Source organism: Aspergillus piperis (genome assembly GCF_003184755.1).
Source record: "Aspergillus piperis CBS 112811 unplaced genomic scaffold BO85scaffold_34, whole genome shotgun sequence".
In the NCBI taxonomy this organism is placed as follows: Eukaryota; Fungi; Ascomycota; class Eurotiomycetes; order Eurotiales; family Aspergillaceae; genus Aspergillus; species Aspergillus piperis.
The window spans coordinates 76,871-91,494 of record NW_020291624.1 but is presented as its reverse complement, the minus strand read 5'-3'; the positions used below and the strand labels follow the sequence as shown (position 1 = coordinate 91,494).

General features: G+C 49.4%; 6 protein-coding genes across 6 annotated transcripts; 3 read left to right on the top strand and 3 right to left on the bottom strand.

The window, feature by feature from the left end:
* Window positions 1-962: 962 nt before the first annotated feature.
* BO85DRAFT_454225 (cupin domain-containing protein) lies at window positions 963-2,069 on the top strand. The gene is made up of 3 exons (XM_025661233.1): window positions 963-1,175; window positions 1,263-1,330; window positions 1,438-2,069. Exon 3 carries the CDS (start codon window positions 1,455-1,457, stop codon window positions 1,986-1,988), a length of 534 nt encoding a protein of 177 aa, XP_025510089.1. The 5' UTR covers window positions 963-1,175; window positions 1,263-1,330; window positions 1,438-1,454; the 3' UTR covers window positions 1,989-2,069.
* Window positions 2,070-2,301: 232 nt separating this feature from the next.
* BO85DRAFT_507897 (acyclic terpene utilization AtuA family protein) lies at window positions 2,302-4,524 on the bottom strand (the record flags this gene model as incomplete). Its single annotated transcript, XM_025664427.1, has 7 exons — window positions 2,302-2,828; window positions 2,940-3,079; window positions 3,126-3,329; window positions 3,396-4,036; window positions 4,103-4,281; window positions 4,341-4,415; window positions 4,467-4,524. 7 exons carry the CDS (start codon window positions 4,522-4,524, stop codon window positions 2,302-2,304), a joined length of 1,824 nt encoding a protein of 607 aa, XP_025510088.1.
* Window positions 4,525-5,184: 660 nt separating this feature from the next.
* BO85DRAFT_524566 (CoA-transferase family III) lies at window positions 5,185-7,093 on the top strand (the record flags this gene model as incomplete). The annotated part of the gene is made up of 2 exons (XM_025665423.1): window positions 5,185-6,129; window positions 6,189-7,093. The coding sequence occupies 2 exons, from the start codon at window positions 5,185-5,187 to the stop codon at window positions 6,975-6,977; spliced, it is 1,734 nt and encodes a 577-aa protein (XP_025510087.1). The 3' UTR covers window positions 6,978-7,093.
* On the bottom strand, window positions 7,032-9,290 carry BO85DRAFT_464105 (fungal specific transcription factor domain-containing protein; the record flags this gene model as incomplete). The annotated part of the gene is made up of 5 exons (XM_025661968.1): window positions 7,032-7,608; window positions 7,662-7,810; window positions 8,003-8,856; window positions 8,910-9,199; window positions 9,265-9,290. The coding sequence occupies 5 exons, from the start codon at window positions 9,288-9,290 to the stop codon at window positions 7,032-7,034; spliced, it is 1,896 nt and encodes a 631-aa protein (XP_025510086.1).
* A 2,690-nt stretch (window positions 9,291-11,980) lies between these two features.
* Window positions 11,981-13,705, bottom strand: BO85DRAFT_493247 (carboxylesterase/lipase family protein; the record flags this gene model as incomplete). The annotated part of the gene is made up of 1 exon (XM_025663819.1): window positions 11,981-13,705. The coding sequence occupies one exon, from the start codon at window positions 13,703-13,705 to the stop codon at window positions 11,981-11,983; it is 1,725 nt and encodes a 574-aa protein (XP_025510085.1).
* Window positions 13,706-13,750: 45 nt separating this feature from the next.
* BO85DRAFT_454222 (uncharacterized protein) lies at window positions 13,751-14,270 on the top strand. The gene is made up of 2 exons (XM_025661232.1): window positions 13,751-14,080; window positions 14,147-14,270. Exon 1 carries the CDS (start codon window positions 13,896-13,898, stop codon window positions 14,049-14,051), a length of 156 nt encoding a protein of 51 aa, XP_025510084.1. The 5' UTR covers window positions 13,751-13,895; the 3' UTR covers window positions 14,052-14,080; window positions 14,147-14,270.
* Window positions 14,271-14,624: the final 354 nt, after the last annotated feature.

Genomic DNA, 14,624 nt, shown 5'->3' with positions numbered 1-14,624 from the left:
GTAGTTTATAGCCTGTTCAGGGCTTAGTGCCTACTAGATGGTTTCTTGCACGGCGTGATCAAGAGAAAGCAACGACCAAAGCGCCCATATCGGAATTAGTGAAAGTTCGATCACAAAAAACCAAAGATACAGTTGGACACAACATTCATTATTGAAACCTTATTTGCGTGATATTGTAGATAGGGTTATCTTCCCTGGATGATAGCTGTATAATGCGTGTGGTCCGTAGACAAGTAATGGATATCATCACACTAAACCTGAGTACTTAGCAAGCCGAGACAGCAGTCGATGATTACAATTCGCAAGTCGTCGGCGGATCTTTCATTCATTGACAAAGCTACGGAGGTCAACAGGGATCATCAGGCAACAGAAATTTTACTATTTTGTATTGATAATATCTAGTTAGTGCTCTCAGGGGTATAGTGGGATCCCGCCAGTCAACCGGACCTTGAAGTCGGTTTCATTATGTACACCAGCCTTCTTTCTCTTCGCCTCTAGTGGCCCTCGTGCATTGGCTGGGTGTTTGGAGCCGGATGAACCACACTCGACATGGTAATTGGTGGCAACAGTCAGACACTAGGATGGTGGAGATATCGGTCGGCGTTAGCACTTAGCTTAGCCCGAGTCTCCGAGAAGAGGCTACATGTCAGTCCACCTGATACACAAGGCTGTTCCCCTGATTATCCCGCAAAGTACATCACTGGTTGCATCCGAGGACACCAACCAGTAGCTGGCAATCGGTCGGCTCATTCGAGCCGATAAAAGCGGATTGGAGCCAATCAAATACTTGCCAGTTCAACATCTCCACTGCACTGACCTCAAGACGCAGGGATACCGACCGGATGAAAACCACCCATGGCTAGTTTTTGATTGGACCAAGCATGAGTCTATTTAGGGCTGGTCATTTTGGCGGCGGACGATGCCGCTGTGGATGTTCTCACTGCGCCCGCCCCGCTCTAATCCTTTGAGCCCTTGAGGGTGCCTTTCGTTTCTCCGTCGGACGAGGATTTGCGGTATTTTGTCTCATTCTAATGAGAGAGACTGGTCCCCGCTTATAAAATCGGCCTCGTGTCGTTGACCTTCTTGACTCTCTTGCCGCCTACGATGCTCAGCCTCGCGCGCCACTTTCATAAGCTGCTTCCTTCTCAATATCACCCTTACAAGGCTTGGTCTTGGTATGCTTATCTCATGAGCCTCTCTCTCTCTTTCTCGTTTCGGCCCCAGTCTACTTCGACTCGTTCCCTTTGCTAATTCAGGCGTAGTCTCAGTCTAGCCAAACGAAGCCAAATCCTTGCAGCGAAAGAGCCCTGGTATAAAAACACGAATAAATGTAAGTTCCCAGACACACGGAGACAATATACAGCATGGTTTTACCTAAGAAAATCACATAAACCTCAAATGGCACCCAATTATCTGATTACATTGTCGTCCCTGCAGTCAGTTCCTTTACAGCCATGTCGACTCCAGAGCCACTCCCCAACCCCCAGCGTGTCATCACCGACACCGATCTCGAGACTGGCATCTCTCATTTCAACACGACGCTGGACGAAAGCCTCGCCGTCAAACAGGATCTCGGAGGTTCCTTGTTCCGTTTAGGATACATCACTGACAAGACCCCCAACACGCTCGATGGCACTGATCTCACCAACTACACGGAGTACCTGGAGACTGCCAGCGTGCCTCCTGTCACCCTCCCTAATGGTCGTGGCATGATCTGGTACATCGACACCCCTCCCGGTAAAGGCAGTCCTTCCCACCGCACCCTTAGCTTCGACGTCGTCATTCAGGTCGCAGGCGAGATCGAATTGACTCTCGAGTCTGGCGAGAAGCGCATTCAGAAGCCGGGTGACATGGTCATCCAGCGCGCTACCACTCACAGTTGGAGAAACCCCAGCGAAGACAAGTGGGCCCGTATGGTTGGTGTCATGTACTCCAGCAACCCTGTGGTTCTCAAGAACGGTACCGAACTTGGTCCTTCCGGACTTTAATCGCCTTATCGGCATTGGTATAGACTATTTGTGTTTATATAGAACAGCCAATATATAATACAGCCCTTTTCTTCTAACAAATCTAAGCCCCTAAGCTTCTATAGTTGACAGTATATTTTATCTGCGAGTATACTAATCAGTTGATTATACAGAAAATTACCAAAGTGCAAAATACAAAAACTCATCATTTTCGGTCTCGATATATTGATTGGCTCCTACTGTGGTGAATGACTTCGTAATGCCCTATCTCAAGAACAAACACACTATAGGATAGACAAACATGCACAGAGAAAAAGCATGTTCCCATACGACATCATCCCAAAATCTCCACAGGAACATCCACCACCTTGTCCCGGATATAGTCAACAAACCCCTTCCCAAACCCATCAAGCCTACTCGAACTACTCACGCCCCGTCCCAGAATCCCATAGATGACAAAGTGCACAGCCATGATATTCGGAAACTCGACGCGCTCAATGAAGAAGCTATCATTCCAATCCTTACCGATGAGCTCTCGCATTCGATCTCTGGTCAAATATGATCGAAGCCAGGCCCAGTGCTTGGGGTTCGTGACGAAAAGCCCACAGTTAAGATTTCCGCCCTTATCGCCTGAACGTCCGAGAGCAATGTCTCCCAAGCGGAGTTTCTTAGTGGGACTTTTGAACACTTGTGGTTCTGCTGGGTCGTAATTCTCCCGGGGCTTGAGGTCTTGATATTGTGGGGGATGGCCGGTATCATATGAGCTGATGTTGTTGGATGTGTCTATCAGATTTATTGTCTCGTGAATCTCGGATTGCTTTATCAGTGCTGGGTAGTAGGCGAGGAACGGTAGGGGAAGGGCTGTTCGAGTGTCCAGTGATGCATGAAAGCCTGCATATTAACTCTTCGCATTAGATGGTTGCAGTCTATATAGGGATGATTAGATGAAAGAGAACACATTGGGCCACGTACCGGAGAAATGCTTGAGAGAGATATCCTTCAGAGCCTTTGCTACAGCCAGAACAGCGCTTTCTAACTGCGATGCCACGAATACACGCAGATATGTAGTACTTTCGGCCTGGAAGGCTGGGTTGGCTGCAGGTGTTCCAATTCTACGAATGTTAAGCAGTGAACGAGCAGGGGAAGGACAAGTCGTACCTCTGAAACTCCAAAGTCTCCAAACTTTTCTTGACTTCTTCAGGAAGAAAATGACGCATCTGCCGCTCAAAAAGATCCCACTTCTTATCCGTAGCATACCCAGTTGCATTGAGCAGAAGTTGGGCTTCGTATCCTCCTCGGTAGAAGACAGCAAGCTTGGTCGTCGGGGGTGGAGGTGATCCTCGAATACCCGACACATACACCCTTTATTCATTTTACTGTTATTAGATATGTTCGCTGATCAAAAATAATCGCGTCAAAGATACTTACCTATCTTTCCCCACGTCTTTGACCGCAACATCGCCGATATAAGCACTCACGTCACTATTGAGATAGATATTCCCCTGCAGTTCATACAGGAATTGACTGCAAACAGTCTCCGAGTTCACGATACCCTGGGTGTTTGGGTGCTTCGTGATAACGCATGTGCCATCCGCAGCAATCTCAGCGATAGGAAACCCTGGAGCAACAAGATCATCCAGAGGGTATCTTTCAAACCCAGCAAAATTGGCACCAGTCACATACGCAGAACACTCGATCAAATGACCAGCAATCAGCGATCCGGCAAGCTTGTCGTAGTCTTTCTCTGACCAGTTATGCCAGTACCATGCTGCAGCGATAACAGGGCTAGCGTCCGCAACGCGGCCACAGATGATGATATCGGCGCCTCGGCGCAGGCCATCCACGATACCACGGGCACCCAAGTATGCATGTGCAGATACCATTGGGACTGGCTTCCCGTCTGGTGTGTTCAGGAATGCGTAAGTGAGATCTGAAGGCACCACATCTGAGTTCCCCGCGTCAAGATGGGTCAGCTCTTCTTTAGTAGCTGGCATGTTTGGCCCAACACGGTCATACAAGTCATCGCCTGAGAGGTACGCAACACGGAGATCAAGCTTTTTCTCAGAGACCTATGGAATAGCCAGCTGTGTTAGTATGTTCGTCAAACTTTAGTATACAGAAGTAGTGCGGCCTACCAGAGCCTGGATCTTCAGTGCAAGAGCTTTAGGATCCAAAGCACCACCGTTGATGACCACTCGGATACGCTTCTGCGCAATCACTTCGATGGTCTGCTGAAGTCCTTCCCAGGCAGTAGCTTCATATCCAGGATGCTTTCCTTCTCGCCATGCCTGGGCATTGTTCGCAAGATTGACTTCTACACACTCGAGCTTAGAACCGCAGTTGTTTCGTAGAAGTAAGAGAAGTATGGCTTACCTGCAAGATAATCACCCGTTATAAAATCAACATCTCCCAATGTTGCCTGTCGGTACATTTCATACACGGGATCGCCTGCCATACAACATCAGCCTGACTATCTCGCGCAGAATGTCGGCTGCCTACCATGATATCCAGAGCAGTTGGCGACCCTAACAGGGCGTGTCTCTGTTGCAGAAGACATGATTACAGGTTGTCAACCTCAGTAGTAGTCGCTCAAAACAGTCTATGAAGATTGATAGACACAATCCCCGCATTTCTTGGTATACATGAACCGCGCCTTATATACCAAGTTCCCGTACCTCGGCCATTGTTCGGATATTCAGGTAACTGGACAAAGAATTGCGTCGTCGAATAGTGAACAGCTCCTAGGTCAAGGATGTTGAGCATGGACCCTTCGATCCGAGTGGACCAGTAGTATCCCTTTGCTTCGTGGTGTCTGTATCCCTAAAAGGCTATGATTGACTTTCATCCTTTGGGTCCCCGTGGCCCGTGGCAAGACCCCTCACCAGGTATGGCACGGTTATCCAGACTGTATCCAACTTATGCAGCAGTATAGTGAATTAGGTGTCCATTAGTCAATCAGAACCCCTTTCAAACGTCATGAGTCAGTAGATCATTTCCAGTTTGTTGGTAGCTGTGCCGTGGACCTCGGACTTGGAACCCCGCGGGCCGTGGAGCCAAAATGCCCGGGCCCATTCTTTGTCTCCTATATGAATATGACAGCTAACGCAAGGGGTAGTGTCGCGTCGCTGTGTTGTCTTCTTCATTCTATCGTGAAATACATTTCTTATCTACTTCTTTTGCCCATACTCTGATAATATCGTCATAAGTCTAATCAACAATGACACTGGCCCACGAAACCGTTCCCGGTACGGAGGTATACGGACCCGGCACTTTCATCGACAAGACTGTGCTTCCAGTGCCTGTAGATGCTCGTCGGGTGTTCGAGCTTCTCGCCTCTCGAACCCCTGGATTTACCCAGAACAAAGTACTATGGGATACCGCCCACTTCGAAGGGCGACCTGAGCCTATGGTTCAAGGTCCGATCAAATCACCCGTCATGGCAGCTGCGCTTCATGCCATGGGAGGCGTAGTGGCTAATGAGCTCCTTGAGCTGCGTGATGGGAATCCCGCGACAGATAATAGTGTGACAATCAATACTGACCATGCAGGCATTTGGCTCGGATCTGTGTTCACCACGTACATCAATGGTTCCGATGTATCCGCCCTGGCACGGTCGGGGAAGTTGAGTTCACTCTTCGAACGGAATTATGAACAAGGCTTCGGCAAGGGGATAGCAAGTCGGGCAACTGCTATTTACCAAACAAAAGATCCCAAAGTGTGGTACCAGCTTCATGGTTCACTCGACGCAAACGCTGCTCTTCGGACAATGGGAATCAACCCTGATGTGACTTTCAGCACACCCCAACAATACTATGACTATATCCAAGGGCATATCATCAAGTGGTCGCCCGATGAGCTTGAAATGCACAACGTGCGCCATGGTCTGTGTGGAAGCATCTGCTACTCTCCGGAGGGCTGGAGGAAGACGGAGTTTGGTAAACGCCTGTCCAGACACCCCTTGGTCAATGTGACGGCCGAGACATATGCAAAGCCTACACCTCCAATCCCTCTAGTTAAGGGTCTATCTGACAAGCGGCCACTTGCCGGGATTAAGGTCCTGGAGATGGTACGTATCATTGCTGGACCACAGATCGGCGTTACCTTGGCATCCTACGGGGCGGACGTGATCCGTGTGAATTGTAGCAGATTAGTTGACCTTAACGTATGTTTGCCTTGATCCAGCGTCGTGTGAAAGGCTACTAATAGATTCTTGGGTTCTAGGCACTTCAGCTCACGCTGAATGCGGGAAAGCGAACTATTGACCTCGATATCACCAAGCCGGAAGACATGGAACGACTGCAAGAGCTTCTTGCAGATGTTGATATCTTCATCCAAGGGTTCCGAATGGGTTCCTTGGAGCGTAAAGGGCTGGGGCTCCGCAACATGCTGGAGATAGCAGCTAAAAGGAACAAGGGAATCATCTATGTCGACGAGAACTGTTACGGTCCAGATGGCCCGTTCCACGAGCGTCCTGGTTGGCAGCAGATCGGAGATGCGGCATCTGGAAGTGAATATGTAATGGGCCGATCACAGGGCTATGAGGAAGGAAAGAGTGTATTGCCGCCACTCCCTGTGTCTGATATGATAACGGGAATTGTCGGTGCGGTTGGCGCCATGATTGCGGTAAAGAGACGGGCAGTTGAAGGCGGCTCATATCACATCACTAGCTCCCTGGTTGCTGCTGATGCAGTTGCATTGGAGAAGGAAGTAGGATTATACCCCCCTGAGGTGGTACGAGACACGGTCGAACGATTTGGGTTCAAGGGAATTACTCCTGATCAGTACGTTTCCGAAGTCCTGATCCCAGTCATTGACGGTTGGAAACGAGGATTGCCTCATGATTTGGATGAGGACTCCAGGTTCATGACGACATTCAAGGAGCCAGGACCATGGGGCCGCCAGACTCTCTTGAAGCCTGTTGCAAAGTTAGGTCTTGAGGAGTCGACGCCAAGATGGACTTCTCCTCCTGTCCCGCACTGCCATCATGGTAGGCACATCAATTGGTTTTGAGATAATCCGGAGTATGGAGATTTGTATATAGTTTCTGTGTCAAGCAATCACGTCTCAAGTATCTGGCATATTGGCCTCAGGTACATCCACTCCCGGAACGACCGGAAACGAAGGCGCACCTGAAAGAAGATCCTGCCAGTTCCAAAATGGTGGTAGGGACCACTGCCAGTTAGCGGCCTGATCAACGTCGTTGAAAGGCCCCAGAAAACCAATATCTGGGTAGGGCCCCTGTGGCGTTACATTCGTAAACTGAGCGCTTCCCATATTTGCCGCAGAAGCGCTACCAAAAGGAGTCGGTAACGCGTCGGAAATATTAGGGGCTGAGGTTTGATTGATCCCAAGGCTAGATATACTAGGCCTGTCATTTTCGTTGTTCTGTATAACTGCTGGATGGTGGTTGCGGGCAGGTTGCGCCGTCAAGAAGGCCCTCCTAGCAGAACGCTCTAAGTCAGAGCACATGCCCAATACAAAGTCGACGTATGTATTAGGCTCCTCGGAAGAAGTACATGTGAGAAATTTAATGACATCCTGGACCACTGAAAGATCGTCCCCAGCATCTGAATGTGCAGGTTGTGCGAGTATCCTTAAGGCAAGAGGCACACATGCTGCCGCTGGAAAGTAAATGATGTTCCTTCAGAGGTCAAAATCAGCGTAAGCCCCTTGGAGACGTCGATAAGTACTCACCACTTGTAGGTAGAGCCAAGCGAAGGTACATGTGATAGTAGATCCAATGCAGAACGTGCTGCGTCGAGTGAGCGTGAAACAATTGGCGCAATACCCTCATCCGTTCCCTGCCTAGACCGCTCGATAGCGTTTGCTTGAAACACACACACCTGATAAAGGTTTGAGTGACAACAATTATATGCGAAATGTAATCGAAGGACATGTTGCAGGAAATAAGTTGGTTTACAGGTAAATCTGCGCTGGGGTTGAAGTCTCGAATGTAAGGTCTTCTTCCAGCTCAACAGCGCGTCTTCACAAGACTTAATTCTCTCAATAACATCTTCACTCGATTCTCGACGAACAGTCACCGTGTAAAGCTTCCTATAAACAAGCCGCTGAATCTGCGCTAGTTGAGCAAGGAGACGGAAGTAATTCATTCTAGTACCGTCAATCGTTAGTACGCCCCTGCCGTCAGGTGGATTCTCTGTCGGTAAATGTGTATCATAGTCTTCGAGATCCTGGACCGGCGGGCGGCCCACCCGGATGGAAATGTCCGAGTCAAGTATGAAAGCGATCCAGTACACCCTTCGCCTGTGCTCCGCCTCGGGTGAAGCTCCAGAGCCATTTTCTCTATGCAGTCCTATTGACTGGGCCAGACGCATTGCTGCTGCCGCAAACATAAGTAGGGCTTGTGGGTTAGGTGTACCCTGAAAATAAAGCGCCAGACCTAAGAGGCCCTGCACGGCGGCAATGTCAGTGTTTTGGAGGAAGACGTCAACGACAGCGTTCAAGGCATTCTTAACATGTCCCAACGACTTTTTCCAGTTGTCACTAGCATCAGAAGATGCATGCGCCCTTTCTCTGTATGATATGGCCAGAGCAATGTTGAGAGAGATCCACCATGACGCACTATTATCGGGATTCCATGAGTATTGTCTGTCGACGGACTTCATGAACGAGGCCTCCTCAAGAAGAGGAAGTGCTTGGTTAAAGGTTGCAAAGTACTCTCGCGCTAGTTGGACAGTTGTGTCCTTACATGGTAGAGGTTCGAAAATGCGCCGTTCAAGGCCATCTCGAAGAATTTGAGGAATCCAGCTTGAAAGTTGCCATGGGTTAGCACTTCTTTGAGGTGCGCGTCGCCAGACCCCAATATCCGGCTGTGCCTCTAGCCCATTTAATTCGGCATTTGTTAGTGCAGAAAATGCAGACGAAGCCCCTAAGCTCTATCAATAACTGGGGCGCAAATCAGACGACGATGTTGCGACCTACCAAAATAGCGCATTTTCCCGTCCTGTGCGTCGATGACAATAGATTGATCGTTCTCAACGGGAGGGTGAGGACCCTTATCAGATGGTACCTGAGGCATTTCAGGAATATTGTCTCCGTCTGTCGGGTCTTCTGGATCCCCGTAATTAGTATTGCTCTCGACTGACGAGCCCGGCGAAGTTGAACGTCGGGTATTCTCCACGCCTCGCTGGATTTGAGTTCCAGATCTAGTCAAACTCTCCAATTGCTCCTGCATTTTTTCAATTCGCTTCTCTAGCTGTTCAACATATGACCTACTCCCATCAGTCATCTGCTACAAATGGTAGCTATTTCTTGGGTAGGAGAGCCTAGCACTTACCGACTCTCGCGTTTCCGGCGGTCCATGACATCTTGATACCCGCAAGATAGATTGAATGCGTGGCAAGGTGAACAAATAGGTCGCTTTCCATCACATTTGACCTTTTTACGCCGACAGGTATTACATGCCTTAGGTGTACCAATTAGCTAGTTAATATATAGTTTGAGATTGACCGAACTCACTTTAGCTCGCCGGACGATGTTGGTTGTAGATGATGGTGTTTTGTTCATCTCTCCTCGACTTTTAGTGATAATAATGGAGTCAAAACGGAGCGCAAAACCTTATATACAAGCAATTCGGGTTAACAAGTGAAACGTATAGTTTGTCGCAGATTTGAACATCCAGTGTTCAATGGGTATAGTGATTAGTTGACGCAAGATCGCGCCGTTGGCTGCCGGTCTGGTAGACTAACCAAGGCTCACTAACGTAATCGGACAACGAAGCGGCGCGACAACGAGCCGGCGCGGCGATCCCCAACGCTTCAAACAAGCCACCATTCTGCCTACCATATTGCAACGATCGCTTCAAATTGAAGCAATTGAATGCTATATAAACGATTTATATTCAAGCAAACTAGGCGTTGACTTTATCTGGACATTTGAGGCGATTATGGCCTTCCTTATTGCAGTTACTGCAGCGTGGTAGCCGACGTTAAGCGTGTTTTGTTATCTGTATAGCTTCAACATCCTTCTTCTGAGCAATATGACGTGCAGTAGAGCCATCTAACGTGCCTCCTTCTTGTAGAAAGCGTTTCGAGGCCTTATTCTTGTTCTTTCTATATTGATCTACTGCACGGAGTTGATCCAGTTCCTGTTGAAGCAGTACAGCATTCTGCATTGCCATTTCTGCACCTTTATAGACCTTTTCAAGTGCTTGATCAGCTATAAGCGATGATAACCCAGCTTCCTGTAGTGTTTCAATCTCCGCTTTTTAATGATTCAGTTGATAAAGAGTCAAAGGCGTTTTACCGAGATACATAGATTGATTAGATGATGATGTCGAAGGTGGTGGAGGTGTTTGATTTGAATCTTTGAGATATTGAAGCACTCTTTGAGAGTTATACGGAGAAAGCCCTGTTGCAGCAAAACCTTGCTTTATATTTACTGTATTAAACGCTTTCGAATACACCTTTTTAAAATGATATAAGAAGTCTTCTTTCTGTATATGGTAGATGCCTTAATCAGCAGCATCTTTGATTCGACAGCTGTACAGGGTCTTTAGCGGTGCAAAACAAGTGACATCGAGCGGTTGAAGTTTATGGGAAGAATAAGGCGGCATGTATAGAGGAATAATTAATCTTTCTTTGTAATATTAGTCGAATTCAATAGTTGAATGGCTTCCATGGCTATCAAGGATAAGGAGATGATACTGGTCCATTATTTTTGAGGCTGTATATGCATCAAAGTATTGAAGCCAGTCAAATGCAAGTTTATCATTTGTCCATCCGTTATCACTGACACTGATCCGCCAGTCATTGGGAATAGCTTCAAACCACTTCTCTTGCTGCATCTTGCCTGCAAAGATAATCTGTGGAGGTAGTACACTCCCTCCAGCACTGATTGTGATGATCGAACCCATTCACGATTTCCAGGTTGTATAGACCTTGCATTTGTTTGACGTCATTCAGTACCGCAGACAACCTTTGCAGTTGATGCTATTCCCATTTGAAAACCCGTTTCGTCTATATTATAAGTATCGTGTTCAAGAGTACCATATTTTTGTATGGTATTCTGCACTAATCTGAACCACTGACTTATGATCTCGACATCCTCGCACTTCGCACGTTGATAATCAAAACGTTGAGTATATTTAGACTTCAATTCAGCCTGGTGACGTTGAACGAATCGATTGACCCAGCGTTCACTGATAAAGGTGTCTTTTGACTTCGATTTCGATGCTAAAAGGACCTCTGCAAGATATCGTACTTTAGTAATGGTAAGCGGATAGCCTCGTGAATCTAATTCAAGGATCCTGCGCTTCAAGACTAATTCATCATTGTTAGATAGCTTCCTTAAATTTGCCTCTATTTCAGTGCGAGGCTTGACGCCATTCAAACGATCTTTCAAAGTGCTTATCTTGACATCAAATACTGCAGCACACGCCTTTTTGGTAGCAAATTGACCGCGATTGAAGGCCTCGCAGGCAAGTGCTAGTCTCCTATCTCGAGAAAGACCCTTCATGCGTTTGAATAGCTTCAATTTTGAATGAATAGCTTCAATTTTGACCGAATTGAGCAAGGTTGAATACGTGTGTTGTGTGGGGGTTCGAAGCGGTGAGGGTTGCCGCGCCGGCTCGTTGTCGCGCCGCTTCGTTGTCCGGTTACGTTAGTGCCGGTGAGCTTACTGTACAGGTGCGGATTAAAGATGTTCCTGACGGACCACCAGAAGTGTATGTCAGGGTTGCTGCAACAGGACGTAACGAGATCAGACGACGACAAGGGATGATAGATTATATGCTGAATCCTCGCCTTACGCGACATGCAAACATCCGCTACCTCTGATCACTATGTACACCTTTTCATCCAAAACTAGTAGTATCAATTTTACGCGAGAATTTGCAGCCTCCGCAAGGCCTGTTCCTGTCAACATTAATATATATCCGATGAAAGGTTGCCCTCGATCCTATCATATTTCGCCTAACTATGTAACGATCAAGTCCGGAGCCCCACTCATGTACCATTGCAGCAGATCCGAGTCTTGACACCAGCCTAGCTCGCTCAATACACCGGCCAATTACTGAACCACTTGTTCATGAAAGACCGCTTCTCGGCGGAAGCCACCAAGACTGGCTCCCACGCGTCGCCTAATTCCATCACCACTGGCTCAGCAGCACCGTTGGCTGGCCAGTTGGGCAGCTCTGGGCCATTGGGATTTCCAGAGTGCAGGAAGTTTACCCAATAGTCGGACAGCCGGTCGGCGATTGCATAGTCCTCAGGCTTCCAAGGCTTGTCAGTCGCATACAAGTTGTTGAACGCATAGTTGATTTCACTCATGTGGTACGCGCCCTCATCCTGGCCTGGGGGAGCATGGGTCCAGTAATAGGTGTAGGTGCTGACAGTACTGTTGCCCGAGGTGTTGCGCGCGACTCCGGCCTGATACTCATTGGCCCACTGCCAGAGGGAGATGCGGGCCTGGTCCTGATAGAAGGTATTGCTGGCGGCATCGGCGCTGCTGTTACTGTTCCCTGCAGGATATAGTCGGAAGAACTCAGCGGCCAGGCCGACGCTGCCAAACTCGTACTGATTCTGGCGCGTATAACTCTCGACCGTCATTCCGGGGTTCGGGGTCGCACCATTTTCATCTCGGTTTCCGCCAGTCAGAACCGCGGCGATTGTATGATTGCCCTGTTGCAGCATCTCCTGGTAGTTAGCCGGCAGTACGTAGCCGTCCAGGACGGGACGGAACAGCGGGGGCTCCATATAGACCGAGTTGTTGGCAAAGACCGTATTCACGTAGGTAACGTCACTCGCGTCGGCGCCGGCCAGAAAGACCTCGACTGGAGCGGCACGGGCTGCGGCAATCCCTGAGAGGTTGAGGCTGGTGAGATACGCAGTCCCTTGCGCCTCCGCGACGGCGAGATGGCGGTACCCCTCGGCCACACTCCCGATCAGGGGATCGGAAGAGTAATGAGCTCCGCTCTCGGCAATCACCTGCTCGAAAAGCCCGTCCGCAAGTGGACTGTTCAGATGATCGAGCACGGCAGCGGCGCCTGCTGACTGGCCACCGATAGTGATGCGGGTTGGATCGCCCCCGAAGGCAGCGATGTTCTCGTTCGTCCAGTGCAGCGCCGCTTGCTGGTCAACTAAGCCATAATTCCCCGAGGTGCCGCTCGACGAGTTCTGACTGAGTTCCGGGTGGGCTAAAAAGCCCAGTGCGCCCAGTCGATAATTGACGGTCACAACTACGACCCCCTTGGCGGCTAGACCGGCTCCGTCGTACAGGGCCTGGCTGCTCGATCCCGAGCCAAAGCGGCCCCCGTAGAACCAGACATAGACTGGAAGCTTGCTGCTGGACGAGGCGGGTACCACGCCGATCCCGGTTTCCGTGTTATTTTGCACGTCGTTGAGGGTGGCCGTGTCGGGAGTCCAGATGTTGAGATACAAGCAGTCCTCGCTATAATAGCTCGACCCGGGCTGGGGACAGTCTGGGGCAAACTCAGTAGCGTCACGGACGCCCGTCCATCCGCTGACATGTTGCGGATGACGCCAACGATAAGCTCCAGTCGGGGCGGAGGCAAAGGGGATTGCCTTGAAGTTATAGACCGAAGAGATATATTGTGATCTATTGCCCTGCACCGTGCTCTCGTATGTGTCGATATAGACGGTGGGTGATTGCACTGGAGCGGCTGATGAGCTCGATGTGCTTTTCGACTGAGTCCTCGTGCCGATAACGCGGCCATATGCGGCACTGGCCAGCAAGGGGCCCCAAATTAGGAGCTTCATTGCTTTGAATCACGATGGTTGAAACTTAATTGTCAATTGAAGTTGGCCGGGGTGATGCAAGCTTTTTTTATATTCCCCATTGCTTTTCACGCCCCTCGTCCCCGAACTCCATTTGCTCTAAGATCTGCTTTCCCCTTTCCCCACTTTTCCCCAGGATTGAGCTTTGCTGCTCCGTAATATCCTTCCTTTCATGCGGGAAACACGGGTGCTCCTACGGACATCGGATAACGGAGATGGTGCGAAGTCCGACTTTATCCCCGTACACGTCCTACTCGCCTTTTGCCCTGGCTGCACTTTGCATACCCCCTTTGCATGGCAAGCACTGTTCGGGTCAGATGCCAGTTGATCAAGATATACTATCCCACCGCCGAAGGTCTGGCGGTAGATTAGAGAAGGCCTGACAGTGTTTTGAACGCGTGAGGTTGATCGGGACATGCTGACCCTTTAGTGCAGGACGGCTCCGCGTGCTTGTTTCATCTCCACCGGCAAGGGAACAGACGAGTTGCACAAGATAAGCATTGACCCTATTGGGCCGTGCCCGACATCAGGAGATAGTCTTTCTTCGCCTTCCTATTTGCACTGCGGCCTGCAAAGTAAAGGGTGGACCTGCGACAGAAAAGGCTTACCCCCGCATTTGATGACGCGGTCAAGCCGGCTGAAAGCCCAACTCCGTCCCTGTTTGCTAGACAGCGGAGCAGGGCATGCCTTAAATTATTGTCCCTCTAACCCAGAAGAGTAACATGTCATCTAAGTCCCCGCGTTGGGAGACGCTTTGACGCGGACAATATCACTGGACGCCAGTTCAAGGAATCGACGCACCCAGTCCTGTACCATGTAGATTTGACTGAAAGTGACAGCAGTCCCTTTCCCTTTCCCCACCCCCACAGACTGATGTTTTATCCGAGTCTGAATGCAGACA

Excerpts from the sequence above, each read along its gene's own strand:
- BO85DRAFT_454225 (XM_025661233.1), top strand. The coding sequence starts at position 1,455 with ATGTCGACTCCAGAGCCACTCCCCAACCCCCAGCGTGTCATCACCGAC.
- BO85DRAFT_454222 (XM_025661232.1), top strand. The coding sequence starts at position 13,896 with ATGCGGGAAACACGGGTGCTCCTACGGACATCGGATAACGGAGATGGT.